The sequence below is a fragment of the Phytophthora ramorum genome, assembly GCF_020800215.1.
Source record: "Phytophthora ramorum isolate Pr-102 chromosome Unknown Phyram_PR-102_s0022, whole genome shotgun sequence".
Taxonomy (NCBI): domain Eukaryota; phylum Oomycota; class Peronosporomycetes; order Peronosporales; family Peronosporaceae; genus Phytophthora; species Phytophthora ramorum.
In genome coordinates this window covers 389,664-415,870 of record NW_027150668.1, presented here as the reverse complement: position 1 = coordinate 415,870, position 26,207 = coordinate 389,664, and the positions used below count along the sequence as shown (strand labels likewise).

Sequence of the window (26,207 nt, the reverse complement as noted above, 5' to 3'; positions counted from 1 at the left end):
TCGCAAACTCCCTTGCTACCTCTAAGCCTACTGGATTCTCTACTGGATACACTCTACTGGATTCCTTACCGGATACTGAGTTGCTTCAGCCAATCAGCGACTGCCACGTGGATGCCCATCTTGTACCCACAATCTTGTACCCACGTGTCCCGTAATCCCCGTAGCGTAAACAGCGTCACATCATCAGTGTCCCGCGTCCCATCATCAGCGTCCCGTCAACACAGGAATGATTGCGGTCCCACTGAGTGAAGGTCATACCGGTATCCTACCGGTATACGGCAGCGGCCCGAGGCGCCTTCTTGACAACAGTTCAAGCTGTGCATGACTCCGATGATGCCTGACGAGGCCAATGCGGCAAGTTCGAAGGATCGCCAAGGGGACACCACGTCGTACCTCTGGCACCTCCGACTTGGTCACATTGGCCATGGCGGTCTAGACGCCATCGTCAAGAAGAGCTACGGTGTTGGCATCGACATGACGTCGGTGAAGCAGTGGGAGCTGTGCGACGGGTGTGCACTCGGCAAGCAAACGCGAGTGAGCTACATGAAGTCGTCCCCGAACCGTGCCAAGCAAGTGCTGGAGGTGGTTCACAGCGATGTGTGCGGCCCCATGCAGACGCCAACGTTTGGGGGCAAGCGCTACTTCGTCACGTTCATCGACGACAAGTCGCACTTCTGCGTCGTGTACTTGCTGAGGAACAAGTCCGAGGTGGCTGCCAAGTTCGCGGAGTTTGTGGCGTTTGCTGAAACTCAGACCGGCAAGCGCGTGAAGACACTCCGGAGCGACAACGGTGGTGAGTACACCTCCGGTGCGATGGCCAAGTTCTGTGCGGACCATGGTATCGTGCAGAAGTTCACTCCGCCGTACACGCCTCAGCTGAACGGAGTGGCCGAGCGGATGAACCGGACGTTGGTGGAGTGTGCGCGCTGCATGCTGGAACATGCCGGTTTGCCCAAGACGTATTGGGGCGAAGCGGTGATGACGGCTACGTTCCTCCGCAATCGGTGTCCGACACGCGCCGTCAGCCACGACAAGTCTCCGCACCAAGTTTGGACGGGCAAGAAGCCGCTGCTGGCCAATCTCAAGGTGTTCGGTTGCCACGCGTATGTGCACGTGCCGAAGGCGAAGCGCACCAAGTTCGACGCTCGGTCGGTGCGCTGTCGGTTCCTGGGGTACTCGGAGCACGAGAAAGCGTATCGATTCGAAGAACTCGAGAGCAGTCGCGTGCTGGTGAGCCGCGACGCGCAGTTCATGGAAGACGTCTTCGACAGTGGGAGACGCGACTACCATCAGAGGGAGGTGGTGGTCATTCAAGATGAAGAGACGACGGATCAAGATTCGTCGCAGTCGGATGAAGACGACAACGAAGAAGAGGAAGAGGAAGAAACTGCGCGGGACGAAGACCTCGGGCCCGGCAACAAGCGACACCCGCGGACGCAGTCACTGGAGGAAGCCACGGAGGTTCCAAGTGCCAAGCGGTATGCGTCGCAGAGTCGACACCAGACTCTGGACGAGATGTCTGCTGCGGCTCAAGAAAGTCAAGACTTCGAAGCTGCGTACGTCGTGGATTCAGTGGGAGAAATGCCGACCACGTTCAAGTCGGCGATGGAATCCAGCGACGCAGTCAAGTGGAAGGAGGCGTGCGACTCGGAGTGTGACTCGCTGCTCAAGAACGACACGTGGGATGTCGTACCACTGCCGAAGGGACGCAAGGCGATCGGCTGCAGATGGGTGTTTCGCGTGAAGGAGAACCAAGCTGGAGAGATTGAGCGGTTCAAGGCGCGACTGGTGGCCAAGGGGTTTTCGCAGAAGTACGGCATCGACTACGACGAGACCTTCGCACCCGTGGCCAAGTTCACGTCCATCCGGATCGTACTGAGTCTGGCTGCCAAGTATGGTCTCAAGCTGCACCAGATGGATGTCAAGACTGCGTTCCTCAACGGTGTGCTGGACGAAGACATCTACATGGCACAGCCCGATGGCTATGTGGACGAGGACCACCCGGACCACGTGTGCAAGCTCAAGCGGTCGCTGTACGGACTGAAGCAGTCGCCGCGCATGTGGAACCAGACCATCGACGACTTCATGCTCAAGCTGGGGTTCAAGAAGTGCGAGTCCGACCACTGCGTCTACCTGAAGCGTGACGGCCAAGACATGATCTTCGTGGCGCTGTACGTCGACGACTTGGTCCTCGCTAGCAGCAACGACGAGCTGTTGGAATCGACCAAGCACGCGTTGAGCAAGCGGTTTGAGATGACGGACCTCGGCGAGCTGGAGTACTTCCTCGGGATGGAGATCAAGAACGACCGCGACTCCGGAAAAGTGACGGTGCGGCAGACCAAGTTTCTCAAGTCCATCCTGACCAAGTTTGGCATGCAAGACAGCAAGCCTGTGAAGACGCCGCAAGACCCCGGACTCAAGCTGACCAAGAACATGTGTGAGGGTGGCTGCCAGCATGAAGACACGATGAAGAACGTGCCGTATCGGAGTGCCGTCGGTGCTCTCATGTACTTGATGGTGGCAACGCGTCCGGACCTCGCTGCTACAGTAGGAGTGCTGAGCCAGTTCTCTGCCGACCCGTGTCCGACGCATTGGCAAGCCCTCAAGCGTGTGCTGCGGTACCTCCAAGCGACGCCTACGCATGGACTCGAGTTCTCACGGGAAGACAGCCTTGGTATGTGCGGCTATTCGGATGCGGACTGGGCAGGCGACATCGAGTCAAGACGGAGTACAAGTGGCTACGCGTTCATGATGAACGGCGGATGCATCAGCTGGAGGAGCAAGAAGCAGCGGACGGTGGCGCTGTCTTCGACGGAAGCAGAGTACATGGCGCTATCGGAGGCGACACAAGAGGCAGTGTGGCTCAAGGTGTTCCTGTGCGAGCTCGGCGAGATGGCAAGCGATGAAGCGGTCAAGATCTACGAGGACAACCAAGGCTCCATCGCGTTGGCCAAGAACCCGCAGTTCCACAAGCGCACCAAGCACATCGACATTCGCTACCACTTCGTGCGCGAGAAGGTGGAAGACGGTCAAGTGGTGCTGCAGAATGTGTCGACAACGGACATGCTGGCGGACATGATGACGAAGGCGATCACTGCGGTGCAGTTCGGTGTGCTTCGGAGCAAGCTCGGGATCCAAGGTGCAATCGCTGTCGAGTCGAGTGGGAGTGTTGTCAAGAAGGCGCCTCGGGCAGCTGCCATATACCGGTAGGATACCGGTATGACCTTCACTCAGTGGGACCGCAATCATTCCTGTGTTGACGGGACGCTGATGATGGGACGCGGGACACTGATGATGGGACGCTGTTTACGCTACGGGGATTACGGGACACGTGGGTACAAGATTGTGGGTACAAGATGGGCATCCACGTGGCAGTCGCTGATTGGCTGAAGCAACTCAGTATCTGGTAAGGAATCCAGTAGAGTGTATCCAGTAGAGAATCCAGTAGGCTTAGAGGTAGCAAGGGAGTTTGCGAACTAAGGACCTAAATCAATCACTTTGCATTTTGCCATCAAGCGACCAAAGCCTTTTGTATGGTCTCAAGCTGCACCAGATGGATGTCAAGACTGCATTCCTCAACGGTGTGCTGGACGAAGACATCTACATGGCACAGCCCGATGGCTATGTGGACGAAGACCACCCGGACCACGTGTGCAAGCTCAAGCGGTCGCTGTACGGACTGAAGCAGTCGCCGCGCATGTGGAACCAGACCATCGACGACTTCATGCTCAAGCTGGGGTTCAAGAAGTGCGAGTCCGACCACTGCATCTACCTGAAGCGTGACGGCCAAGACATGATCTTCGTGGCGCTGTACGTTGACGACTTGGTCCTCGCCAGCAGCAACGACAAGATGCTCCTCGACACCAAGCAGGCGCTCAGTCACCGCTTCGAGATGACGGACATGGGTCAGCTCAAGTACTTCCTCGGGATGGAGATCGAGCAAGACGTGGTGACTGGGAAGATGTCGATGCGGCAGACCAAGTTCGCCAAAGACATCCTGCAGAAGTTCAGCATGGACAAGAGCAACCCTGTCAAGACGCCACAGGATCCGGGTCTCAAGCTGACGAAGGCCATGTGCGAGGGCGGCTGCAAGCACGACGAGACCATGGTCAACGTGCCATACCGGAACGCGGTGGGATGCCTCATGTACCTCATGGTAGGCACTCGTCCGGACCTGGCAGCTGCAGTGGGAGTGCTGAGCCAGTTTGCAGCGGACCCGTGCCCGACGCACTGGCAGGCGCTCAAGAGGGTGTTCAGGTACATTCAAGGCACCAAGACGCACGGCATCGAATTTCAAGCAAGCTGCAACGATGGACTTCAAGGCTATTCGGATGCGGACTGGGCCGGCGACATCGAGTCAAGACGGAGCACAAGCGGCTACGCGTTCATCATGAACGGCGGATGCATCAGCTGGAGGAGCAAGAAGCAGCGGACCGTGGCGCTGTCTTCAACGGAGGCCGAGTACATGGCGCTATCGGAGGCGACACAAGAGGCAGTGTGGCTCAAGGTGTTCCTGTGCGAGCTCGGCGAGATGGCAAGCGATGAAGCGGTCAAGATCTACGAGGACAACCAAGGCTCCATCGCGTTGGCCAAGAACCCGCAGTTCCACAAGCGCACCAAGCACATCGACATTCGCTACCACTTCGTGCGCGAGAAGGTGGAAGACGGTCAAGTGCTGCTGCAGTATATTTCGACAACGGACATGCTGGCGGACATGATGACGAAGGCAATTCCTGCAACGCAGTTCAGTGTGCTTCGGACCAAGCTCGGGATCCAAGGTGCAATCGCTGTCGAGTCGAGTAGGAGTGTTGTCAAGAAGGCGCCTCGGGCAGCTGCCGTATACCGGTAGGATACCGGTATGACCTTCACTCAGTGGGACCGCAATCATTCCTGTGTTGACGGGACGCTGATGATGGGACGCGGGACACTGATGATGGGACGCTGTTTACGCTACGGGGATTACGGGACACGTGGGTACAAGATTGTGGGTACAAGATGGGCATCCACGTGGCAGTCGCTGATTGGCTGAAGCAACTCAGTATCCGGTAAGGAATCCAGTAGAGTGTATCCAGTAGAGAATCCAGTAGGCTTAGAGGTAGCAAGGGAGTTTGCGAACTAAGGACCTAAATCAATCACTTTGCATTTTGCCATCAAGCGACCAAAGCCTTTTAGTTCGACACTAAGGCCGCGATCAGGGAGCGTGTGCACTGGTGGGAGCAGTTTGCTAACCTGGCTACCCAAGGTGCCTGGTCGAACAAGATGCGAATCCAGGAACTCAAGCTGAAGCTGTCCGGAGCAGCGCGTGACTGGTTCAACCAACTGCCGAAACACACGCAGCGAGATTGGAAGGAGCTGGCGACGGCATTCCGGAAGAAGTATTGCAAGGCCCGCGCGTCGTACTCTGAACGGTATTACACGATGGAGATGCGATCTTCTGAAAGTGCCCTAGATTTCTTCTATCGCCTGAATTCTGCTGCAGGCAAGGCTGACATTGATTTCAGGAAGTCAACCAAGCGTCTGGAGAAGCACATCCGCCGGTTCATCACTAAGCTGAAGGAGACACGCCTGAAGACGTCCCTGCAAGGCCAACGTTTCAAGAGTATTTCTGACTTGGAGTATGCTTTGGAGCAGGATGAAGAGGTGTGGACCCAGAACGAGCGTGATGCTGCTACGTCCAGGAATCGTGACTTCCGTGCTGGAAATCTTCCGAATCCAGGACGGCCTCGCCCCAAGCGCTTTGAGCGTGCGTACCTCACCCAGAACGCCGACTTTGGCGTGAAGATGAGTGAGTATCCAGAAGAGTATTGAGGGTATGGAGGGTTACCGGTTTGGTATCGGTTGTTGACCGTGAACCGGTTAACCCGAACCGGTCCAATCCGAACCCACGCCGATTACGCCACCGACGATTACGCCACTGTCGATTACGCCACCTGTGGGTACAAGATTGTAGGTACAAGATGGGCTTCGACGTGGCGCTCTCTCATTGGCTGAAGTAACTCAGTATCCAGTAAAGAATCAAGTAGTGTGTATCCAGTAGGTCTAGAGTAGCGAGAAGGCTAGCGAGCTAAAGACCTCAATCAATCACTTTCGAATCTTCGTTCTACCCCTCAAGTGGTTTCCAGTCTCCGCTCCGGTCTCGCCCAGAGTGCTGCCCTCCCTCCGCTCCGTCAAGCTTCCGGTGTCCAAGATCCATACCTTCCATCAGGTTATGAGCCCAAGCACCATGTCCTCTGCCCACGACGCCTCCACCAAGGTCTCCATCGACAAGTTCAACGGAGACAACTACGCGACGTGGAACCGCTACATGCGTGGCGTGTTCCTGACCAAGTCGGTGTGGCATGTCGTGAACCGAGAGACGACGCCGAGCTTCACGGACTCGCGGCCCAAGGACGAGTACGTCAAGTCGAGCAACATCGCGTTCGGACTGANCGAGGTCCTCAACATCAGCGCCAAGCTCAGCAGCATCGGCGCCAAGATGGAGGACGAGGACGTGGCGATCTGCCTGTTGCGCAGTCTCCCCAAGAGCTACGAGAACGTCGTGCTGAACTTGGAGATGAGCAGCGCGGAGCTGCGATCGCAAGACGTCGTGAAGGTGCTGACGAATGAGCACATCAAGCGGCAAGGCGAGAAGACGGCGACGGTGAAGACGGAGGACGCGGCCAAGGCGTTCAACACCGACCGAGAGTCTCGCCAGTGTACGTACTGCGGGAAATTGGGGCACACGGTTGACAAGTGCTGGACCAAGCAGAAGGACGAGAATCGGGGCCCAAGACGCGGCGGCAATGGCAATGGCAATGGCCGTGGACGCGGGGCCAACAATGCCCAGTGGAGGAACGACGACGCCAGCTACGACTACGGCTACGGCTACGATCGAGTGGCGTTCGCGGTCTCACTGGAGTGTGGCATTTCGACGGGCAAGGATATGCTCGGCATGTGGGCGGTCGACAGCGGCGCAACGCACCACATCTGCAACGACAAGGCCAAGTTCGCCCATTTGATTGAGCGAAACGAGGGCGAACTTTCGGTAGCCGACGGCAACAAGACGGCCATCATGGGTGTGGGGACCATCGTGGAACGAGTGGTTCTGCCCAACGGCGACGAGCGCGACATCGAGATCAAGAACGCGCTGTACGTGCCGAGCATGAGCAAGAATCTGCTCTCCGTGCCACAGATCAACAAGAGTGGTCTGTTCCAAGTCGTGTTCGACGGCACCCAGATGCGCGTTGCGCACAAGGCCTCCAAGCAAGTGGTGGCGGCGGCGAACCTCGTGGATGGCCTCTACTGGCTCCAGACGCCTCAGCGATCGGCGAATGCGGCGACCAGTGGGAAGACGGTCGACCTGCACGCGCGTATGGGTCACGCTCCGGTGGAGGTGCTTCGTGTTGTCAAGAAGGCGCCTCGGGCAGCTGCCGTATACCGGTAGGATACCGGTATGACCTTCACTCAGTGGGACCGCAATCATTCCTGTGTTGACGGGACGCTGATGATGGGACGCGGGACACTGATGATGGGACGCTGTTTACGCTACGGGGATTACGGGACACGTGGGTACAAGATTGTGGGTACAAGATGGGCATCCACGTGGCAGTCGCTGATTGGCTGAAGCAACTCAGTATCCGGTAAGGAATCCAGTAGAGTGTATCCAGTAGAGAATCCAGTAGGCTTAGAGGTAGCAAGGGAGTTTGCGAACTAAGGACCTAAATCAATCACTTTGCATTTTGCCATCAAGCGACCAAGCCTTTTGGTTATGAGCCCAAGCCCCGTCTTCCCTGCCCAAGACCCCGACTACGACTACGCCTTCGCCATGGACGCCACCCCGACCGCGACCGCCCGCATCAACAAGTTCAACGGAACCAACTTCCACACGTGGAAGTTCAAGATGCAGATGGTGCTCGAGGAGCGCGAACTGTGGGAAGTGACGAGTGGGGAAGTGAAGCTGGAGCACTGCACGACCACGGCGGATCAAGCGACGTTCAAGAGGAAGTCGCGTAAGGCGCTGGCGATCATCTGTCTCGCGATGGAGGACTCGCAAAAAGGCTTGGTCGCTTGATAGCAAAATGCAAAGTGATTGATTTAGGTCCTTAGTTCGCAAACTCCCTTGCTACCTCTAAGCCTACTGGATTCTCTAATGGATACACTCTACTGGATTCCTTACCGGATACTGAGTTGCTTCAGCCAATCAGCGACTGCCACGTGGATCCCATCTTGTACCCACAATCTTGTACCCACGTGTCCCGTAATCCCCGTAGCGTAAACAGCGTCCCATCATCAGTGTCCCGCGTCCCATCATCAGCGTCCCGTCAACACAGGAATGATTGCGGTCCCACTGAGTGAAGGTCATACCGGTATCCTACCGGTATACGGCAGCTGCCCGAGGCGCCTTCTTGACAACACTCCCACTCGACTCGACAGCGATTGCACCTTGGATCCCGAGCTTGCTCCGGAGCACATGGAACTGCGTTGCAGTGATCGCCTTCGTCATCATGTCCGCCAGCATGTCGGTTGTCGATACATACTGCAGCACCACTTGACCGTCTTCCACCTTCTCGCGCACGAAGTGGTAGCGAATGTCGATGTGCTTGGTGCGCTTGTGGAACTGCGGGTTCTTGGCCAACGCGATGGAGCCTTGGTTGTCCTCGTAGATCTTGACCGCTTCATCGCTTGCCATCTCGCCGAGCTCGCACAGGAACACCTTGAGCCACACTGCCTCTTGTGTCGCCTCCGATAGCGCCATGTACTCTGCCTCCGTTGAAGACAGCGCCACGGTCCGCTGCTTCTTGCTCCTCCAGCTGATGCATCCGCCGTTCATCATGAACGCGTAGCCGCTTGTGCTCCGTCGAGACTCGATGTCGCCGGCCCAGTCCGCATCCGAATATCCGCACATACCAAGGCTGTCTTCCCGTGAGAACTCGAGTCCATGCGTAGGCGTCGCTTGGAGGTACCGCAGCACACGCTTGAGGGCTTGCCAATGCGTCGGACACGGGTCGGCAGAGAACTGGCTCAGCACTCCCACTGCAGCAGCCAGGTCCGGACGCGTTGCCACCATCAAGTACATGAGAGCACCGACGGCACTCCGATACGGCACGTTCTTCATCGTGTCTTCATGCTGGCAGCCACCCTCACACATGTTCTTGGTCAGCTTGAGTCCGGGGTCTTGCGGCGTCTTCACAGGCTTGCTGTCTTGCATGCCGAACTTGGTCAGGATGGACTTGAGAAACTTGGTCTGCCGCACCGTCACTTTTCCGGAGTCGTGGCCGTTCTTGATCTCCATCCCGAGGAAGTACTCCAGCTCGCCGAGGTCCGTCATCTCAAACCGCTTGCTCAACGCGTGCTTGGTCGATTCCAACAGCTCGTCGTTGCTGCTGGCGAGGACCAAGTCGTCAACGTACAGCGCCACGAAGATCATGTCTTGGCCGTCACGCTTCAGGTAGACGCAGTGGTCGGACTCGCACTTCTTGAACCCTAGCTTGAGCATGAAGTCGTCGATGGTCTGGTTCCACATGCGCGGCGACTGCTTCAGTCCGTACAGCGACCGCTTGAGCTTGCATACGTGGTCCGGGTGGCCTTCGTCCACATAGCCATCCGGCTGTGCCATGTAGATGTCTTCGTCCAGCACACCGTTGAGGAACGCAGTCTTGACATCCATCTGGTGCAGCTTGAGACCATACTTGGCAGCTAGACTCAGTACGATCCGGATGGACGTGAACTTGGCCACTGGCGCGAAGGTCTCGTCGTAGTCGATGCCGTACTTCTGCGAAAACCCCTTGGCCACCAGTCGCGCCTTGAACCGCTCAATCTCTCCAGCTTGGTTCTCCTTCACGCGAAACACCCATCTGCAGCCGATCGCCTTGCGTCCCTTCGGCAGTGGTACGACATCCCACGTGTCGTTCTTGAGCAGCGAGTCACACTCCGAGTCGCACGCCTCCTTCCACTTGACTGCGTCGCTGGATTCCATCGCCGACTTGAACGTGGTCGGCATTTCTCCCACTGAATCCACGACGTACGCAGCTTCGAAGTCTTGACTTTCTTGAGCCGCAGCAGACATCTCGTCCAGAGTCTGGTGTCGACTCTGCGACGCATACCGCTTGGCACTTGGAACCTCCGTGACTTCCTCCAGCGACTGCGTCCGCGGGTGTCGCTTGTTGCCGGGCCCGAAGTCTTCGTCCCGCGCAGCTTCCTCTTCTTCTTCTTCTTCGTTGTCGTCGTCATCCGACTGCGACGAATCTTGATCCGTCGTCTCTTCATCTTGAATGACCACCACCTCCCTCTGATGGTAGTCGCGTCTCCCACTGTCGAAGACGTCTTCCATGAACTGCGCGTCGCGGCTCACCAGCACGCGACTGCTCTCCAGTTCTTCGAATCGATACGCTTTCTCGTGCTCCGAGTACCCCAGGAACCGACAGCGCACCGACCGAGCGTCGAACTTGGTGCGCTTCGCCTTCGGCACGTGCACATACGCGTGGCAACCGAACACTTTCAGGTTGGCCAGCAGCGGCTTCTTGCCCGTCCAAACTTGGTGCGGAGACTTGTCGTGGCTGACGGCGCGTGTCGGACACCGATTACGGAGGAACGTAGCCGTCATCACCGCTTCGCCCCAATACGTCTTGGGCAATCCGGCATGTTCCAGCATGCAGCGCGCACACTCCACCAACGTCCGGTTCATCCGCTCGGCCACTCCGTTCAGTTGAGGCGTGTACGGGGGAGTGAACTTCTGCACGATACCGCGGTCCGCACAGAACTTGGCCATCGCGCCGGAAGTGTACTCGCCACCGTTGTCGCTCCGGAGTGTCTGCACGCGCTTGCCGGTCTGAGTTTCAGCAAACGCCACAAACTCCGCGAACTTGGCAGCCACCTCGGACTTGTTCCTCAGCAAGTACACGACGCAGAAGTGCGACTTGTCGTCGATGAACGTGACGAAGTAGCGCTTGCCCCCAAACGTTGGCGTTTGCATGGGGCCGCACACATCGCTGTGAACCACCTCCAGCACTCGCTTCGCACGGTTCGGGGACGACTTCATGTAGCTCACTCGCGTTTGCTTGCCGAGTGCACACCCGTCGCACAGCTCCCACTGCTTCACCGACGTCATGTCGATGCCAACACCGTAGCTCTTCTTGACGATGGCGTCTAGACCGCCATGACCAATGTGACCAAGTCGGAGGTGCCAGAGGTACGACGTGGTGTCCCCTTGGCGATCCTTCGAACTTGCCGCATTGGCCTCGTCAGGCATCATCGGAGTCATGCACAGCTTGAACAGCCCTTTGCCCTCACGAGCACCGAGCTGCCACTTGAGACCCTTGTTGTCCGCGAAGCACCCGTCGCTCTCGAAGGTCACTGGCCCGACGTCCTTGGTGAAGCGGCCGACCGAAAACAGGTTGCGCGACAGCTTCGGGATATGCCACACATTCGTGAGCACACCCTTCTTCATGCCGCGCGGCGTCTTCATCGACATGACAATGTCGCCGGTCCCCACCGCCTGAACCACACCGTCGTCCGCGAGATGCACGTCCACCGGAGCCATCTTCTTGTAGTTCCTCATGTACTTGTTGGAACTCGTCATGTGCTGCGTCGCACCCGAGTCGACCAGCCACATGTCACTCGGCTTGGCGGCACTGCTCGTACGACCAACCGAGAAAAGGTAGTCGCCAGGATCTTCTTCGTCCTGCGCGACGTTCGCACGCTGCGACCGATATCGCTCAGCGTCGTTCTGGACCCGCGAGGGACACTCCGCGATCCAATGTCCTTGTTTGCCGCAGTTGTGGCACGCGCCGGTCTTCTTCACCGGTCGGCCCTTGCGCTTGTTGTCTCTCGTCATGAACGCTTGACCTTGGCCGTGCGCGGCTCCGTCGACGCCGCCGCCACCTTGTTCCTTGCGCTTCATGTCCTCATGCAGCAGCCGAGACGTCACGAGTTCCCACGACAGCGAGTCGGCTCTCGACTCCAACGCCGTGATCAGGAACTGGTACGACTCGCTCAGACTGCCCAGAAGCGTGATCACCAAGTCGTCCTCGCTGACCGGAGCGCCAACCGCGTCGAGCTGCTCCGCCAGCGTCTTGAGCTTGTTGATGTGCTCCAGCACATCATCATCTTCGTCCATCATCGTCGTGAAGAAACGCCGACGAAGAAAGAGCTTGTTGGCCAAACTCTTCTTCTCGAAGTGTCCTTCCAGTCTTGACCATGCATCATGCGCGTCCTTGGCCGAGCGAACCAGCGGCAGCTGCGAGTCCTCCATCGCGAGACAGATGATCGCCAGCGCCTTACGCGACTTCCTCTTGAACGTCGCTTGATCCGCCGTGGTCGTGCAGTGCTCCAGCTTCACTTCCCCACTCGTCACTTCCCACAGTTCGCGCTCCTCGAGCACCATCTGCATCTTGAACTTCCACGTGTGGAAGTTGGTTCCGTTGAACTTGTTGATGCGGGCGGTCGTGGTCGGGGTGGCGTCCATGGCGAAGGCGTAGTCGGGGTCTTGGGCAGGGAAGACGGGGCTTGGGCTCATAATCAAAAGGCTTGGTCGCTTGATAGCAAAATGCAAAGTGATTGATTTAGGTCCTTAGTTCGCAAACTCCCTTGCTACCTCTAAGCCTACTGGATTCTCTAATGGATACACTCTACTGGATTCCTTACCGGATACTGAGTTGCTTCAGCCAATCAGCGACTGCCACGTGGATCCCATCTTGTACCCACAATCTTGTACCCACGTGTCCCGTAATCCCCGTAGCGTAAACAGCGTCCCATCATCAGTGTCCCGCGTCCCATCATCAGTGTCCCGTCAACACAGGAATGATTGCGGTCCCACTGAGTGAAGGTCATACCGGTATCCTACCGGTATACGGCAGCTGCCCGAGGCGCCTTCTTGACAACATCGCAGCTGCCGCTGGTTCGCTCGGCCAAGGACGCGCATGATGCATGGTCAAGACTGGAAGGACACTTCGAGAAGAAGAGTTTGGCCAACAAGCTCTTTCTTCGTCGGCGTTTCTTCACCACGATGATGGACGAAGGTGATGATGTGCTGGAGCACATCAACAAGCTCAAGACGCTGGCGGAGCAGCTCGACGCGGTTGGCGCTCCGGTCAGCGAGGACAAAAGGCTTGGTCGCTTGATGGCAAAATGCAAAAGTGATTGATTTAGGTCCTTAGTTCGCAAACTCCTTTGCTACCTCTAAGCCTACTGGATTCTCTACTGGATACACTCTACTGGATTCCTTACCGGATACTGAGTTGCTTCAGCCAATCAGCGACTGCCACGTGGATCCCATCTTGTACCCACAATCTTGTACCCACGTGTCCCGTAATCCCCGTAGCGTAAACAGCGTCCCATCATCAGTGTCCCGCGTCCCATCATCAGTGTCCCGTCAACACAGGAATGATTGCGGTCCCACTGAGTGAAGGTCATACCGGTATCCTACCGGTATACGGCAGCTGCCCGAGGCGCCTTCTTGACAACATCGCAGCTGCCGCTGGTTCGCTCGGCCAAGGACGCGCATGATGCATGGTCAAGACTGGAAGGACACTTCGAGAAGAAGAGTTTGGCCAACAAGCTCTTTCTTCGTCGGCGTTTCTTCACCACGATGATGGACGAAGGTGATGATGTGCTGGAGCACATCAACAAGCTCAAGACGCTGGCGGAGCAGCTCGACGCGGTTGGCGCTCCGGTCAGCGAGGACAAAAGGCTTGGTCGCTTGATGGCAAAATGCAAAGTGATTGATTTAGGTCCTTAGTTCGCAAACTCCCTTGCTACCTCTAAGCCTACTGGATTCTCTACTGGATACACTCTACTGGATTCCTTACCGGATACTGAGTTGCTTCAGCCAATCAGCGACTGCCACGTGGATGCCCATCTTGTACCCACAATCTTGTACCCACGTGTCCCGTAATCCCCGTAGCGTAAACAGCGTCCCATCATCAGTGTCCCGCGTCCCATCATCAGCGTCCCGTCAACACAGGAATGATTGCGGTCCCACTGAGTGAAGGTCATACCGGTATCCTACCGGTATACGGCAGCTGCCCGAGGCGCCTTCTTGACAACACTCCCACTCGACTCGACAGCGATTGCACCTTGGATCCCGAGCTTGCTCCGAAGCACACTGAACTGCACTGCAGTGATCGCCTTCGTCATCATGTCCGCCAGCATGTCCGTTGTCGAAACATACTGCAGCACCACTTGACCGTCTTCCACCTTCTCGCGCACGAAGTGGTAGCGAATGTCGATGTGCTTGGTGCGCTTGTGGAACTGCGGGTTCTTGGCCAACGCGATGGAGCCTTGGTTGTCCTCGTAGATCTTGACCGCTTCATCGCTTGCCATCTCGCCGAGCTCGCACAGGAACACCTTGAGCCACACTGCTTCTTGTGTCGCCTCCGATAGCGCCATGTACTCTGCTTCCGTTGAGGACAGCGCCACCGTCCGCTGCTTCTTGCTCCTCCAGCTGATGCATCCGCCGTTCATCATGAACGCGTAGCCGCTTGTGCTCCGTCTTGACTCGATGTCGCCGGCCCAGTCCGCATCCGAATATCCGCACATACCAAGGCTGTCTTCCCGTGAGAACTCGAGTCCATGCGTAGGCGTCGCTTGGAGGTACCGCAGCACACGCTTGAGGGCTTGCCAATGCGTCGGACACGGGTCGGCAGAGAACTGGCTCAGCACTCCCACTGCAGCAGCCAGGTCCGGACGCGTTGCCACCATCAAGTACATGAGAGCACCGACGGCACTCCGATACGGCACGTTCTTCATCGTGTCTTCATGCTGGCAGCCACCCTCACACATGTTCTTGGTCAGCTTGAGTCCGGGGTCTTGCGGCGTCTTCACAGGCTTGCTGTCTTGCATGCCGAACTTGGTCAGGATGGACTTGAGAAACTTGGTCTGCCGCACCGTCACTTTTCCGGAGTCGCGGTCGTTCTTGATCTCCATCCCGAGGAAGTACTCAAGCTCGCCGAGGTCCGTCATCTCAAACCGCTTGCTCAACGCGTGCTTGGTCGATTCCAACAGCTCGTCGTTGCTGCTAGCGAGGACCAAGTCGTCGACGTAGAGCGCCACGAAGATCATGTCTTGGCCGTCACGCTTCAGGTAGACGCAGTGGTCGGACTCGCACTTCTTGAAAAAGGCTTGGTCGCTTGATGGCAAAATGCAAAGTGATTGATTTAGGTCCTTAGTTCGCAAACTCCCTTGCTACCTCTAAGCCTACTGGATTCTCTACTGGATACACTCTACTGAATTCCTTACCGGATACTGAGTTGCTTCAGCCAATCAGCGACTGCCACGTGGATGCCCATCTTGTACCCACAATCTTGTACCCACGTGTCCCGTAATCCCCGTAGCGTAAACAGCGTCCCATCATCAGTGTCCCGCGTCCCATCATCAGCGTCCCGTCAACACAGGAATGATTGCGGTCCCACTGAGTGAAGGTCATACCGGTATCCTACCGGTATACGGCAGCTGCCCGAGGCGCCTTCTTGACAACACTCCCACTCGACTCGACAGCGATTGCACCTTGGATCCCGAGCTTGCTCCGAAGCACACTGAACTGCACTGCAGTGATCGCCTTCGTCATCATGTCCGCCAGCATGTCCGTTGTCGAAACATACTGCAGCACCACTTGACCGTCTTCCACCTTCTCGCGCACGAAGTGGTAGCGAATGTCGATGTGCTTGGTGCGCTTGTGGAACTGCGGGTTCTTGGCCAACGCGATGGAGCCTTGGTTGTCCTCGTAGATCTTGACCGCTTCATCGCTTGCCATCTCGCCGAGCTCGCACAGGAACACCTTGAGCCACACTGCTTCTTGTGTCGCCTCCGATAGCGCCATGTACTCTGCTTCCGTTGAGGACAGCGCCACCGTCCGCTGCTTCTTGCTCCTCCAGCTGATGCATCCGCCGTTCATCATGAACGCGTAGCCGCTTGTGCTCCGTCTTGACTCGATGTCGCCGGCCCAGTCCGCATCCGAATATCCGCACATACCAAGGCTGTCTTCCCGTGAGAACTCGAGTCCATGCGTAGGCGTCGCTTGGAGGTACCGCAGCACACGCTTGAGGGCTTGCCAATGCGTCGGACACGGGTCGGCAGAGAACTGGCTCAGTACTCCCACTGCAGCAGCCAGGTCCGGACGCGTTGCCACCATCAAGTACATGAGAGCACCGACGGCACTCCGATACGGCACGTTCTTCATCGTGTCTTCATGCTGGCAGCCACCCTCACACATGTTCTTGGTCAGCTTGAGTCCGGGGTCTTGCGGCGTCTTCACAGGCTTGCTGTCTTGCATGCCGAACTTGGTCAGGATGGACTTGAGAAACTTGGTCTGCCGCACCGTCACTTTTCCGGAGTCGCGGTCGTTCTTGATCTCCATCCCGAGGAAGTACTCAAGCTCGCCGAGGTCCGTCATCTCAAACCGCTTGCTCAACGCGTGCTTGGTCGATTCCAACAGCTCGTCGTTGCTGCTAGCGAGGACCAAGTCGTCGACGTAGAGCGCCACGAAGATCATGTCTTGGCCGTCACGCTTCAGGTAGACGCAGTGGTCGGACTCGCACTTCTTGAAAAAGGCTTGGTCGCTTGATGGCAAAATGCAAAGTGATTGATTTAGGTCCTTAGTTCGCAAACTCCCTTGCTACCTCTAAGCCTACTGGATTCTCTACTGGATACACTCTACTGGATTCCTTACCGGATACTGAGTTGCTTCAGCCAATCAGCGACTGCCACGTGGATGCCCATCTTGTACCCACAATCTTGTACCCACGTGTCCCGTAATCCCCGTAGCGTAAACAGCGTCCCATCATCAGTGTCCCGCGTCCCATCATCAGCGTCCCGTCAACACAGGAATGATTGCGGTCCCACTGAGTGAAGGTCATACCGGTATCCTACCGGTATACGGCAGCTGCCCGAGGCGCCTTCTTGACAACACTCCCACTCGACTCGACAGCGATTGCACCTTGGATCCCGAGCTTGCTCCGAAGCACACTGAACTGCACTGCAGTGATCGCCTTCGTCATCATGTCCGCCAGCATGTCGGTTGTCGAAACATACTGCAGCACCACTTGACCGTCTTCCACCTTCTCGCGCACGAAGTGGTAGCGAATGTCGATGTGCTTGGTGCGCTTGTGGAACTGCGGGTTCTTGGCCAACGCGATGGAGCCTTGGTTGTCCTCGTAGATCTTGACCGCTTCATCGCTTGCCATCTCGCCGAGCTCGCACAGGAACACCTTGAGCCACACTGCTTCTTGTGTCGCCTCCGATAGCGCCATGTACTCTGCTTCCGTTGAGGACAGCGCCACCGTCCGCTGCTTCTTGCTCCTCCAGCTGATGCATCCGCCGTTCATCATGAACGCGTAGCCGCTTGTGCTCCGTCTTGACTCGATGTCGCCGGCCCAGTCCGCATCCGAATATCCGCACATACCAAGGCTGTCTTCCCGTGAGAACTCGAGTCCATGCGTAGGCGTCGCTTGGAGGTACCGCAGCACACGCTTGAGGGCTTGCCAATGCGTCGGACACGGGTCGGCAGAGAACTGGCTCAGTACTCCCACTGCAGCAGCCAGGTCCGGACGCGTTGCCACCATCAAGTACATGAGAGCACCGACGGCACTCCGATACGGCACGTTCTTCATCGTGTCTTCATGCTGGCAGCCACCCTCACACATGTTCTTGGTCAGCTTGAGTCCGGGGTCTTGCGGCGTCTTCACAGGCTTGCTGTCTTGCATGCCGAACTTGGTCAGGATGGACTTGAGAAACTTGGTCTGCCGCACCGTCACTTTTCCGGAGTCGCGGTTGTTCCTGATCTCCATCCCGAGGAAGTACTCCAGCTCGCCGAGGTCCGTCATCTCAAACCGCTTGCTCAACGCGTGCTTGGTCGATTCCAACAGCTCGTCGTTGCTGCTAGCGAGGACCAAGTCGTCAACGTACAGCGCCACGAAGATCATGTCTTGGCCGTCACGCTTGAGGTAGACGCAGTGGTCGGACTCGCACTTCTTGAACCCCAGCTTGAGCATGAAGTCGTCGATGGTCTGGTTCCACATGCGCGGCGACTGCTTCAGTCCGTACAGCGACCGCTTGAGCTTGCACACGTGGTCCGGGTGGTCTTCGTCCACATAGCCATCCGGCTGTGTCATGTAGATGTCTTCGTCCAGCACACCGTTGAGGAACGCAGTCTTGACATCCATCTGGTGCAGCTTGAGACCATACTTGGCAGCCAGACTCAGTACGATCCGGATGGACGTGAACTTGGCCACTGGTGCGAAGGTCTCGTCGTAGTCGATGCCGTACTTCTGCGAAAACCCCTTGGCAACCAGTCGCGCCTTGAACCGCTCAATCTCTCCAGCTTGGTTCTCCTTCACGCGAAATACCCATCTGCAGCCGATCGCCTTGCGTCCCTTCGGCAGTGGTACGACATCCCACGTGTCGTTCTTGAGCAGCGAGTCACACTCCGAGTCGCACGCCTCCTTCCACTTGACTGCGTCGCTGGATTCCATCGCCGACTTGAACGTGGTCGGCATTTCTCCCACTGAATCCACGACGTACGCAGCTTCGAAGTCTTGACTTTCTTGAGCCGCAGCCGACATCTCGTCCAGCGTCTGGTGTCGACTCTGCGATGCATACCGCTTGGCACTTGGAACGTCCGTGACTTCCTCCAGCGACTGCGTCCGCGGGTGTCGCTTGTTGCCGGGCCCGAAGTCTTCGTCCCGCGCAGCTTCTTCTTCTTCCTCTTCTTCGTTGTCGTCTTCATCCGACTGCGACGAATCTTGATCCGTCGTCTCTTCATCTTGAATGACCACCACCTCCCTCTGATGGTAGTCACGTCTCCCACTGTCGAAGACGTCTTCCATGAACTGCGCGTCGCGGCTCACCAGCACGCGACTGCTCTCCAGTTCTTCGAATCGATACGCTTTCTCGTGCTCCGAGTACCCCAGGAACCGACAGCGCACCGACCGAGCGTCGAACTTGGTGCGCTTCGCCTTCGGCACGTGCACATACGCGTGGCAACCGAACACTTTCAGGTTGGCCAGCAGCGGCTTCTTGCCCGTCCAAACTTGGTGCGGAGACTTGTCGTGGCTGACGGCGCGTGTCGGACACCGATTACGGAGGAACGTAGCCGTCATCACTGCTTCACCCCAATACGTCTTGGGCAATCCGGCATGTTCCAGCATGCAGCGCGCACACTCCACCAACGTCCGGTTCATCCGCTCGGCCACTCCGTTCAGTTGAGGCGTGTACGGCGGAGTGAACTTCTGCACGATACCGCGGTCCGCACAGAACTTGGCCATCGCGCCGGAAGTGTACTCGCCACCGTTGTCGCTCCGGAGTGTCTGCACGCGCTTGCCGGTCTGAGTTTCAGCAAACGCCACAAACTCCGCGAACTTGGCAGCCACCTCGGACTTGTTCCTCAGCAAATACACGACGCAGAAGTGCGACTTGTCGTCGATGAACGTGACGAAGTAGCGCTTGTTGTCAAGAAGGCGCCTCGGGCAGCTGCCGTATACCGGTAGGATACCGGTATGACCTTCACTCAGTGGGACCGCAATCATTCCTGTGTTGACGGGACGCTGATGATGGGACGCGGGACACTGATGATGGGACGCTGTTTACGCTATGGGGATTACGGGACACGTGGGTACAAGATTGTGGGTACAAGATGGGCATCCACGTGGCAGTCGCTGATTGGCTGAAGCAACTCAGTATCCGGTAAGGAATCCAGTAGAGTGTATCCAGTAGAGAATCCAGTAGGCTTAGAGGTAGCAAGGGAGTTTGCGAACTAAGGACCTAAATCAATCACTTTGCATTTTGCCATCAAGCGACCAAGCCTTTTGGTTATGAGCCCAAGCCCCGTCTTCCCTGCCCAAGACCCCGACTACGACTACGCCTTCGCCATGGACGCCACCCCGACCACGACCGCCCGCATCAACAAGTTCAACGGAACCAACTTCCACACGTGGAAGTTCAAGATGCAGATGGTGCTCGAGGAGCGCGAACTGTGGGAAGTGACGAGTGGGGAAGTGAAGCTGGAGCACTGCACGACCACGGCGGATCAAGCGACGTTCAAGAGGAAGTCGCGTAAGGCGCTGGCGATCATCTGTCTCGCGATGGAGGACTCGCAGCTGCCGCTGGTTCGCTCGGCCAAGGACGCGCATGATGCATGGTCAAGACTGGAAGGACACTTCGAGAAGAAGAGTTTGGCCAACAAGCTCTTTCTTCGTCGGCGTTTCTTCACGACGATGATGGACGAAGGTGATGATGTGCTGGAGCACATCAACAAGCTCAAGACGCTGGCGGAGCAGCTCGACGCGGTTGGCGCTCCGGTCAGCGAGGACGACTTGGTGATCACGCTTCTGGGCAGCCTGAGCGAGTCGTACCAGTTCCTGATCACGGCGTTGGAGTCGAGAGCCGACTCGCTGTCGTGGGAACTCGTGACGTCTCGGCTGCTGCATGAGGACATGAAGCGCAAGGAACAAGGTGGCGGCGGCGTCGACGGAGCCGCGCACGGCCAAGGTCAAGCGTTCATGGTCAACAACAACAAGCGCAAAGGACGTCCGGTGAAGAAGACCGGGGCGTGCCACAACTGCGGCAAACAAGGACATTGGATCGCGGAGTGTCCCTCGCGGGTCCAGAACGACGCTGAGCGATATCGGTCGCAGCGTGCGAACGTCGCGCAGGACGAAGAAGATCCTGGCGACTACCTTTTCTCGGTTGGTCGTACGAGCAGTGCCGCCAAGCCGAGTGACATGTGGCTGGTCGACTCGGGTGCGACGCAGCACATGACGAGTTCCAACAAGTACATGAGGAACTACAAGACGATGGCTCCGGTGGACGTGCATCTCGCGGACGACGGTGTGGTTCAGGCGGTGGGGACCGGCGACATTGTCATGTCGATGAAGACGCCGCGCGGCATGAAGAAGGGTGTGCTCACGAATGTGTGGCATATCCCGAAGCTGTCGCGCAACCTGTTTTCGGTCGGCCGCTTCACCAAGGACGTCGGGCCAGTGACCTTCGAGAGCGACGGGTGCTTCGCGGACAACAAGGGTCTCAAGTGGCAGCTCGGCGCTCGTGAGGGCAAAGGGCTGTTCAAGCTGTGCATGACTCCGATGATGCCTGACGAGGCCAATGCGGCAAGTTCGAAGGATCGCCAAGGGGACACCACGTCGTACCTCTGGCACCTCCGACTTGGTCACATTGGCCATGGCGGTCTAGACGCCATCGTCAAGAAGAGCTACGGTGTTGGCATCGACATGACGTCGGTGAAGCAGTGGGAGCTGTGCGACGGGTGTGCACTCGGCAAGCAAACGCGAGTGAGCTACATGAAGTCGTCCCCGAACCGTGCCAAGCACGTGCTGGAGGTGGTTCACAGCGATGTGTGCGGCCCCATGCAGACGCCAACGTTTGGGGGCAAGCGCTACTTCGTCACGTTCATCGACGACAAGTCGCACTTCTGCGTCGTGTATTTGCTGAGGAACAAGTCCGAGGTGGAAAAGGCTTTGGTCGGTTGATGGCAAAATGCAAAGTGATTGATTTAGGTCCTTAGTTCGCAAACTCCCTTGCTACCTCTAAGCCTACTGGATTCTCTACTGGATACACTCTACTGGATTCCTTACCGGATACTGAGTTGCTTCAGCCAATCAGCGACTGCCGCGTGGATGCCCATCTTGTACCCACAATCTTGTACCCACGTGTCCCGTAATCCCCGTAGCGTAAACAGCGTCCCATCATCAGTGTCCCGCGTCCCATCATCAGCGTCCCGTCAACACAGGAATGATTGCGGTCCCACTGAGTGAAGGTCATACAAAAGGCTTGGTCGCTTGATGGCAAAATGCAAAGTGATTGATTTAGGTCCTTAGTTCGCAAACTCCCTTGCTACCTCTAAGCCTACTGGATTCTCTACTGGATACACTCTACTGGATTCCTTACCGGATACTGAGTTGCTTCAGCCAATCAGCGACTGCCGCGTGGATGCCCATCTTGTACCCACAATCTTGTACCCACGTGTCCCGTAATCCCCGTAGCGTAAACAGCGTCCCATCATCAGCGTCCCGTCAACACAGGAATGATTGCGGTCCCACTGAGTGAAGGTCATACCGGTATCCTACCGGTATACGGCAGCTGCCCGAGGCGCCTTCTTGACAACACTCCCACTCGACTCGACAGCGATTGCACCTTGGATCCCGAGCTTGCTCCGAAGAACTTGGAACTGCACCGCAGTGATCGCCTTCGTCATCATGTCCGCCAGCATGTCGGTTGTCGAAACATACTGCAGCACCACTTGACCGTCTTCCACCTTCTCGCGCACGAAGTGGTAGCGAATGTCGATGTGCTTGGTGCGCTTGTGGAACTGCGGGTTCTTGGCCAACGCGATGGAGCCTTGGTTGTCCTCGTAGATCTTGACCGCTTCATCGCTTGCCATCTCGCCGAGCTCGCACAGGAACACCTTGAGCCACACTGCCTCTTGTGTCGCCTCCGATAGCGCCATGTACTCTGCTTCCGTTGAAGACAGCGCCACCGTCCGCTGCTTCTTGCTCCTCCAGCTGATGCATCCGCCGTTCATCATGAACGCGTAGCCGCTTGTGCTCCGTCTTGACTCGGTGTCGCCGGCCCAGTCCGCATCCGAATATCCGCACATACCAAGGCTGTCTTCCCGTGAGAACTCGAGTCCGTGCGTAGGCGTCGCTTGGAGGTACCGCAGCACACGCTTGAGGGCTTGCCAATGCGTCGGACACGGGTCGGCAGAGAACTGGCTCAGCACTCCCACTGCAGCAGCCAGGTCCGGACGCGTTGCCACCATCAAGTACATGAGAGCACCGACGGCACTCCGATACGGCACGTTCTTCATCGTGTCTTCATGCTGGCAGCCACCCTCACACATGTTCTTGGTCAGCTTGAGTCCGGGGTCTTGCGGCGTCTTCACAGGCTTGCTGTCTTGCATGCCGAACTTGGTCAGGATGGACTTGAGAAACTTGGTCTGCCGCACCGTCACTTTTCCGGAGCCGTGGTCGTTCTTGATCTCCATCCCGAGGAAGTACTCCAGCTCGCCGAGGTCCGTCATCTCAAACCGCTTGCTCAACGCGTGCTTGGTCGATTCCAACAGCTCGTCGTTGCTGCTGGCGAGGACCAAGTCGTCAACGTAGAGCGCCACGAAGATCATGTCTTGGCCGTCACGCTTCAGGTAGACACAGTGGTCCGACTCGCACTTCTTGAACCCCAGCTTGAGCATGAAGTCGTCGATGGTCTGGTTCCACATGCGCGGCGACTGCTTCAGTCCGTACAGCGACCGCTTGAGCTTGCATACGTGGTCCGGGTGGTCTTCGTCCACATAGCCATCGGGCTGTGCCATGTAGATGTCTTCGTCCAGCACACCGTTGAGGAACGCAGTCTTGACATCCATCTGGTGCAGCTTGAGACCATACTTGGCAGCCAGACTCAGTACGATCCGGATGGACGTGAACTTGGCCACTGGTGCGAAGGTCTCGTCGTAGTCGATGCCGTACTTCTGCGAAAACCCCTTGGCCACCAGTCGCGCCTTGAACCGCTCAATCTCTCCAGCTTGGTTCTCCTTCACGCGAAACACCCATCTGCAGCCGATCGCCTTGCGTCCCTTCGGCAGTGGTACGACATCCCACGTGTCGTTCTTGAGCAGCGAGTCACACTCCGAGTCGCACGCCTCCTTCCACTTGACTGCGTCGCTGGATTCCATCGCCGACTTGAACGTGGTCGGCATTTCTCCCACTGAATCCACGACGTACGCAGCTTCGAAGTCTTGACTTTCTTGAGCCGCAGCCGACATCTCGTCCAGCGTCTGGTGTCGACTCTGCGACGCATACCGCTTGGCACTTGGAACCTCCGTGACTTCCTCCAGCGACTGCGTCCGCGGGTGTCGCTTGTTGCCGGGCCCGAAGTCTTCGTCCCGCGCAGCTCCTTCTTCTTCCTCTTCTTCGTTGTCGTCATCCGACTGCGACGAATCTTGATCCGTCGTCTCTTCATCTTGAATGACCACCACCTCCCTCTGATGGTAGTCGCGTCTCCCACTGTCGAAGACGTCTTCCATGAACTGCGCGTCGCGGCTCACCAGCACGCGACTGCTCTCGAGTTCTTCGAATCGATACGCTTTCTCGTGCTCCGAGTACCCCAGGAACCGACAGCGCACCGACCGAGCGTCGAACTTGGTGCGCTTCGCCTTCGGCACGTGCACATACGCGTGGCAACCGAACACTTTCAGGTTCGCCAGCAGCGGCTTCTTGCCAGTCCAAACTTGGTGCGGAGACTTGTCGTGGCTGACGGCGCGTGTCGGACACCGATTGCGGAGAAACGTAGCCGTCATCACCGCTTCACCCCAATACGTCTTGGGCAATCCGGCATGTTCCAGCATGCAGCGCGCACACTCCACCAACGTCCGGTTCATCCGCTCGGCCACTCCATTCAGCTGAGGCGTGTACGGCGGAGTGAACTTCTGCACGATACCGCGGTCCGCGCAGAACTTGGCCATCGCGCCGGAAGTGTACTCGCCACCGTTGTCGCTCCGGAGTGTCTGCACGCGCTTGCCGGTCTGAGTTTCAGCAAACGCCACAAACTCCGCGAACTTGGCAGCCACCTCGGACTTGTTCCTCAGCAAATACACGACGCAGAAGTGCGACTTGTCATCGATGAACGTGACGAAGTAGCGCTTGCCCCCAAACGTTGGCGTCTGCATGGGGCCGCACACATCGCTGTGAACCACCTCCAGCACGTGCTTGGCACGGTTCGGGGACGACTTCATGTAGCTCACTCGCGTTTGCTTGCCGAGTGCACACCCGTCGCACAGCTCCCACTGCTTCACCGACGTCATGTCGATGCCAACACCGTAGCTCTTCTTGACGATGGCGTCTAGACCGCCATGGCCAATGTGACCAAGTCGGAGGTGCCAGAGGTACGACGTGGTGTCCCCTTGGCGATCCTTCGAACTTGCCGCATTGGCCTCGTCAGGCATCATCGGAGCCATGCACAGCTTGAACAGCCCTTTGCCCTCACGAGCGCCGAGCTGCCACTTGAGACCCTTGTTGTCCGCGAAGCACCCGTCGCTCTCGAAGGTCACTGGCCCGACGTCCTTGGTGAAGCGGCCGACCGAAAACAGGTTGCGCGACAGCTTCGGGATATGCCACACATTCGTGAGCACACCCTTCTTCATGCCGCGCGGCGTCTTCATCGACATGACAATGTCGCCGGTCCCCACCGCCTGAACCACTCCGTCGTCCGCGAGATGCACGTCCACCGGAGCCATCGTCTTGTAGTTCCGCATGTACTTGTTGGAACTCGTCATGTGCTGCGTCGCACCCGAGTCGACCAGCCACATGTCACTCGGCTTGGCGGCACTGCTCGTACGACCAACCGAGAAAAGGTAGTCGCCAGGATCTTCTTCGTCCTGCGCGACGTTCGCACGCTGCGACCGGTATCGCTCAGCGTCGTTCTGGACCCGCGAGGGACACTCCGCGATCCAATGTCCTTGTTTGCCGCAGTTGTGGCACGCGCCGGTCTTCTTCACCGGTCGGCCCTTGCGCTTGTTGTTGTTGACCATGAACGCTTGACCTTGGCCGTGCGCGGCTCCGTCGACGCCGCCGCCACCTTGTTCCTTGCGCTTCATGTCCTCATGCAGCAGCCGAGACGTCACGAGTTCCCACGACAGCGAGTCGGCTCTCGACTCCAACGCCGTGATCAGGAACTGGTACGACTCGCTCAGACTGCCCAGAAGCGTGATCACCAAGTCGTCCTCGCTGACCGGAGCGCCAACCGCGTCGAGCTGCTCCGCCAGCGTCTTGAGCTTGTTGATGTGCTCCAGCACATCATCACCTTCGTCCATCATCGTCGTGAAGAAACGCCGACGAAGAAAGAGCTTGTTGGCCAAACTCTTCTTCTCGAAGTGTCCTTCCAGTCTTGACCATGCATCATGCGCGTCCTTGGCCGAGCGAACCAGCGGCAGCTGCGAGTCCTCCATCGCGAGACAGATGATCGCCAGCGCCTTACGCGACTTCCTCTTGAACGTCGCTTGATCCGCCGTGGTCGTGCAGTGCTCCAGCTTCACTTCCCCACTCGTCACTTCCCACAGTTCGCGCTCCTCGAGCACCATCTGCATCTTGAACTTCCACGTGTGGAAGTTGGTTCCGTTGAACTTGTTGATGCGGGCGGTCGTGGTCGGGGTGGCGTCCATGGCGAAGGCGTAGTCGGGGTCTTGGGCAGGGAAGACGGGGCTTGGGCTCATAACCAAAAGGCTTGGTCGCTTG

General features: G+C 57.5%; 12 protein-coding genes across 12 annotated transcripts; 7 read left to right on the top strand and 5 right to left on the bottom strand.

Annotated features, from left to right (window-relative positions):
* Positions 1 to 321: 321 nt before the first annotated feature.
* Positions 322 to 3,210, top strand: KRP23_14738 (Retrovirus-related Pol polyprotein from transposon TNT 1-94; the record flags this gene model as incomplete). The annotated part of the gene is made up of 1 exon (XM_067885593.1): positions 322 to 3,210. The coding sequence occupies one exon, from the start codon at positions 322 to 324 to the stop codon at positions 3,208 to 3,210; it is 2,889 nt and encodes a 962-aa protein (XP_067737247.1).
* Positions 3,211 to 3,553: 343 nt separating this feature from the next.
* Positions 3,554 to 4,849, top strand: KRP23_14737 (Retrovirus-related Pol polyprotein from transposon TNT 1-94; the record flags this gene model as incomplete). The annotated part of the gene is made up of 1 exon (XM_067885592.1): positions 3,554 to 4,849. One exon carries the CDS (start codon positions 3,554 to 3,556, stop codon positions 4,847 to 4,849), a length of 1,296 nt encoding a protein of 431 aa, XP_067737246.1.
* A 410-nt stretch (positions 4,850 to 5,259) lies between these two features.
* On the top strand, positions 5,260 to 5,808 carry KRP23_14736 (uncharacterized protein; the record flags this gene model as incomplete). Its single annotated transcript, XM_067885591.1, has 1 exon — positions 5,260 to 5,808. One exon carries the CDS (start codon positions 5,260 to 5,262, stop codon positions 5,806 to 5,808), a length of 549 nt encoding a protein of 182 aa, XP_067737245.1.
* A 400-nt stretch (positions 5,809 to 6,208) lies between these two features.
* On the top strand, positions 6,209 to 7,423 carry KRP23_14735 (Retrovirus-related Pol polyprotein from transposon TNT 1-94; the record flags this gene model as incomplete). The annotated part of the gene is made up of 1 exon (XM_067885590.1): positions 6,209 to 7,423. One exon carries the CDS (start codon positions 6,209 to 6,211, stop codon positions 7,421 to 7,423), a length of 1,215 nt encoding a protein of 404 aa, XP_067737244.1.
* A 324-nt stretch (positions 7,424 to 7,747) lies between these two features.
* On the top strand, positions 7,748 to 8,050 carry KRP23_14734 (uncharacterized protein; the record flags this gene model as incomplete). Its single annotated transcript, XM_067885589.1, has 1 exon — positions 7,748 to 8,050. The coding sequence occupies one exon, from the start codon at positions 7,748 to 7,750 to the stop codon at positions 8,048 to 8,050; it is 303 nt and encodes a 100-aa protein (XP_067737243.1).
* A 300-nt stretch (positions 8,051 to 8,350) lies between these two features.
* On the bottom strand, positions 8,351 to 12,493 carry KRP23_14733 (Retrovirus-related Pol polyprotein from transposon TNT 1-94; the record flags this gene model as incomplete). The annotated part of the gene is made up of 1 exon (XM_067885588.1): positions 8,351 to 12,493. One exon carries the CDS (start codon positions 12,491 to 12,493, stop codon positions 8,351 to 8,353), a length of 4,143 nt encoding a protein of 1,380 aa, XP_067737242.1.
* A 489-nt stretch (positions 12,494 to 12,982) lies between these two features.
* KRP23_14732 (Retrovirus-related Pol polyprotein from transposon TNT 1-94) lies at positions 12,983 to 13,714 on the top strand (the record flags this gene model as incomplete). Its single annotated transcript, XM_067885586.1, has 2 exons — positions 12,983 to 13,066; positions 13,448 to 13,714. 2 exons carry the CDS (start codon positions 12,983 to 12,985, stop codon positions 13,712 to 13,714), a joined length of 351 nt encoding a protein of 116 aa, XP_067737241.1.
* A 266-nt stretch (positions 13,715 to 13,980) lies between these two features.
* On the bottom strand, positions 13,981 to 15,036 carry KRP23_14731 (Retrovirus-related Pol polyprotein from transposon TNT 1-94; the record flags this gene model as incomplete). Its single annotated transcript, XM_067885585.1, has 1 exon — positions 13,981 to 15,036. One exon carries the CDS (start codon positions 15,034 to 15,036, stop codon positions 13,981 to 13,983), a length of 1,056 nt encoding a protein of 351 aa, XP_067737240.1.
* A 373-nt stretch (positions 15,037 to 15,409) lies between these two features.
* Positions 15,410 to 16,465, bottom strand: KRP23_14730 (Retrovirus-related Pol polyprotein from transposon TNT 1-94; the record flags this gene model as incomplete). The annotated part of the gene is made up of 1 exon (XM_067885584.1): positions 15,410 to 16,465. The coding sequence occupies one exon, from the start codon at positions 16,463 to 16,465 to the stop codon at positions 15,410 to 15,412; it is 1,056 nt and encodes a 351-aa protein (XP_067737239.1).
* A 373-nt stretch (positions 16,466 to 16,838) lies between these two features.
* On the bottom strand, positions 16,839 to 19,496 carry KRP23_14729 (Retrovirus-related Pol polyprotein from transposon TNT 1-94; the record flags this gene model as incomplete). The annotated part of the gene is made up of 1 exon (XM_067885583.1): positions 16,839 to 19,496. One exon carries the CDS (start codon positions 19,494 to 19,496, stop codon positions 16,839 to 16,841), a length of 2,658 nt encoding a protein of 885 aa, XP_067737238.1.
* A 285-nt stretch (positions 19,497 to 19,781) lies between these two features.
* On the top strand, positions 19,782 to 21,452 carry KRP23_14728 (Retrovirus-related Pol polyprotein from transposon TNT 1-94; the record flags this gene model as incomplete). Its single annotated transcript, XM_067885582.1, has 1 exon — positions 19,782 to 21,452. One exon carries the CDS (start codon positions 19,782 to 19,784, stop codon positions 21,450 to 21,452), a length of 1,671 nt encoding a protein of 556 aa, XP_067737237.1.
* A 593-nt stretch (positions 21,453 to 22,045) lies between these two features.
* Positions 22,046 to 26,185, bottom strand: KRP23_14727 (Retrovirus-related Pol polyprotein from transposon TNT 1-94; the record flags this gene model as incomplete). The annotated part of the gene is made up of 1 exon (XM_067885581.1): positions 22,046 to 26,185. The coding sequence occupies one exon, from the start codon at positions 26,183 to 26,185 to the stop codon at positions 22,046 to 22,048; it is 4,140 nt and encodes a 1,379-aa protein (XP_067737236.1).
* Positions 26,186 to 26,207: the final 22 nt, after the last annotated feature.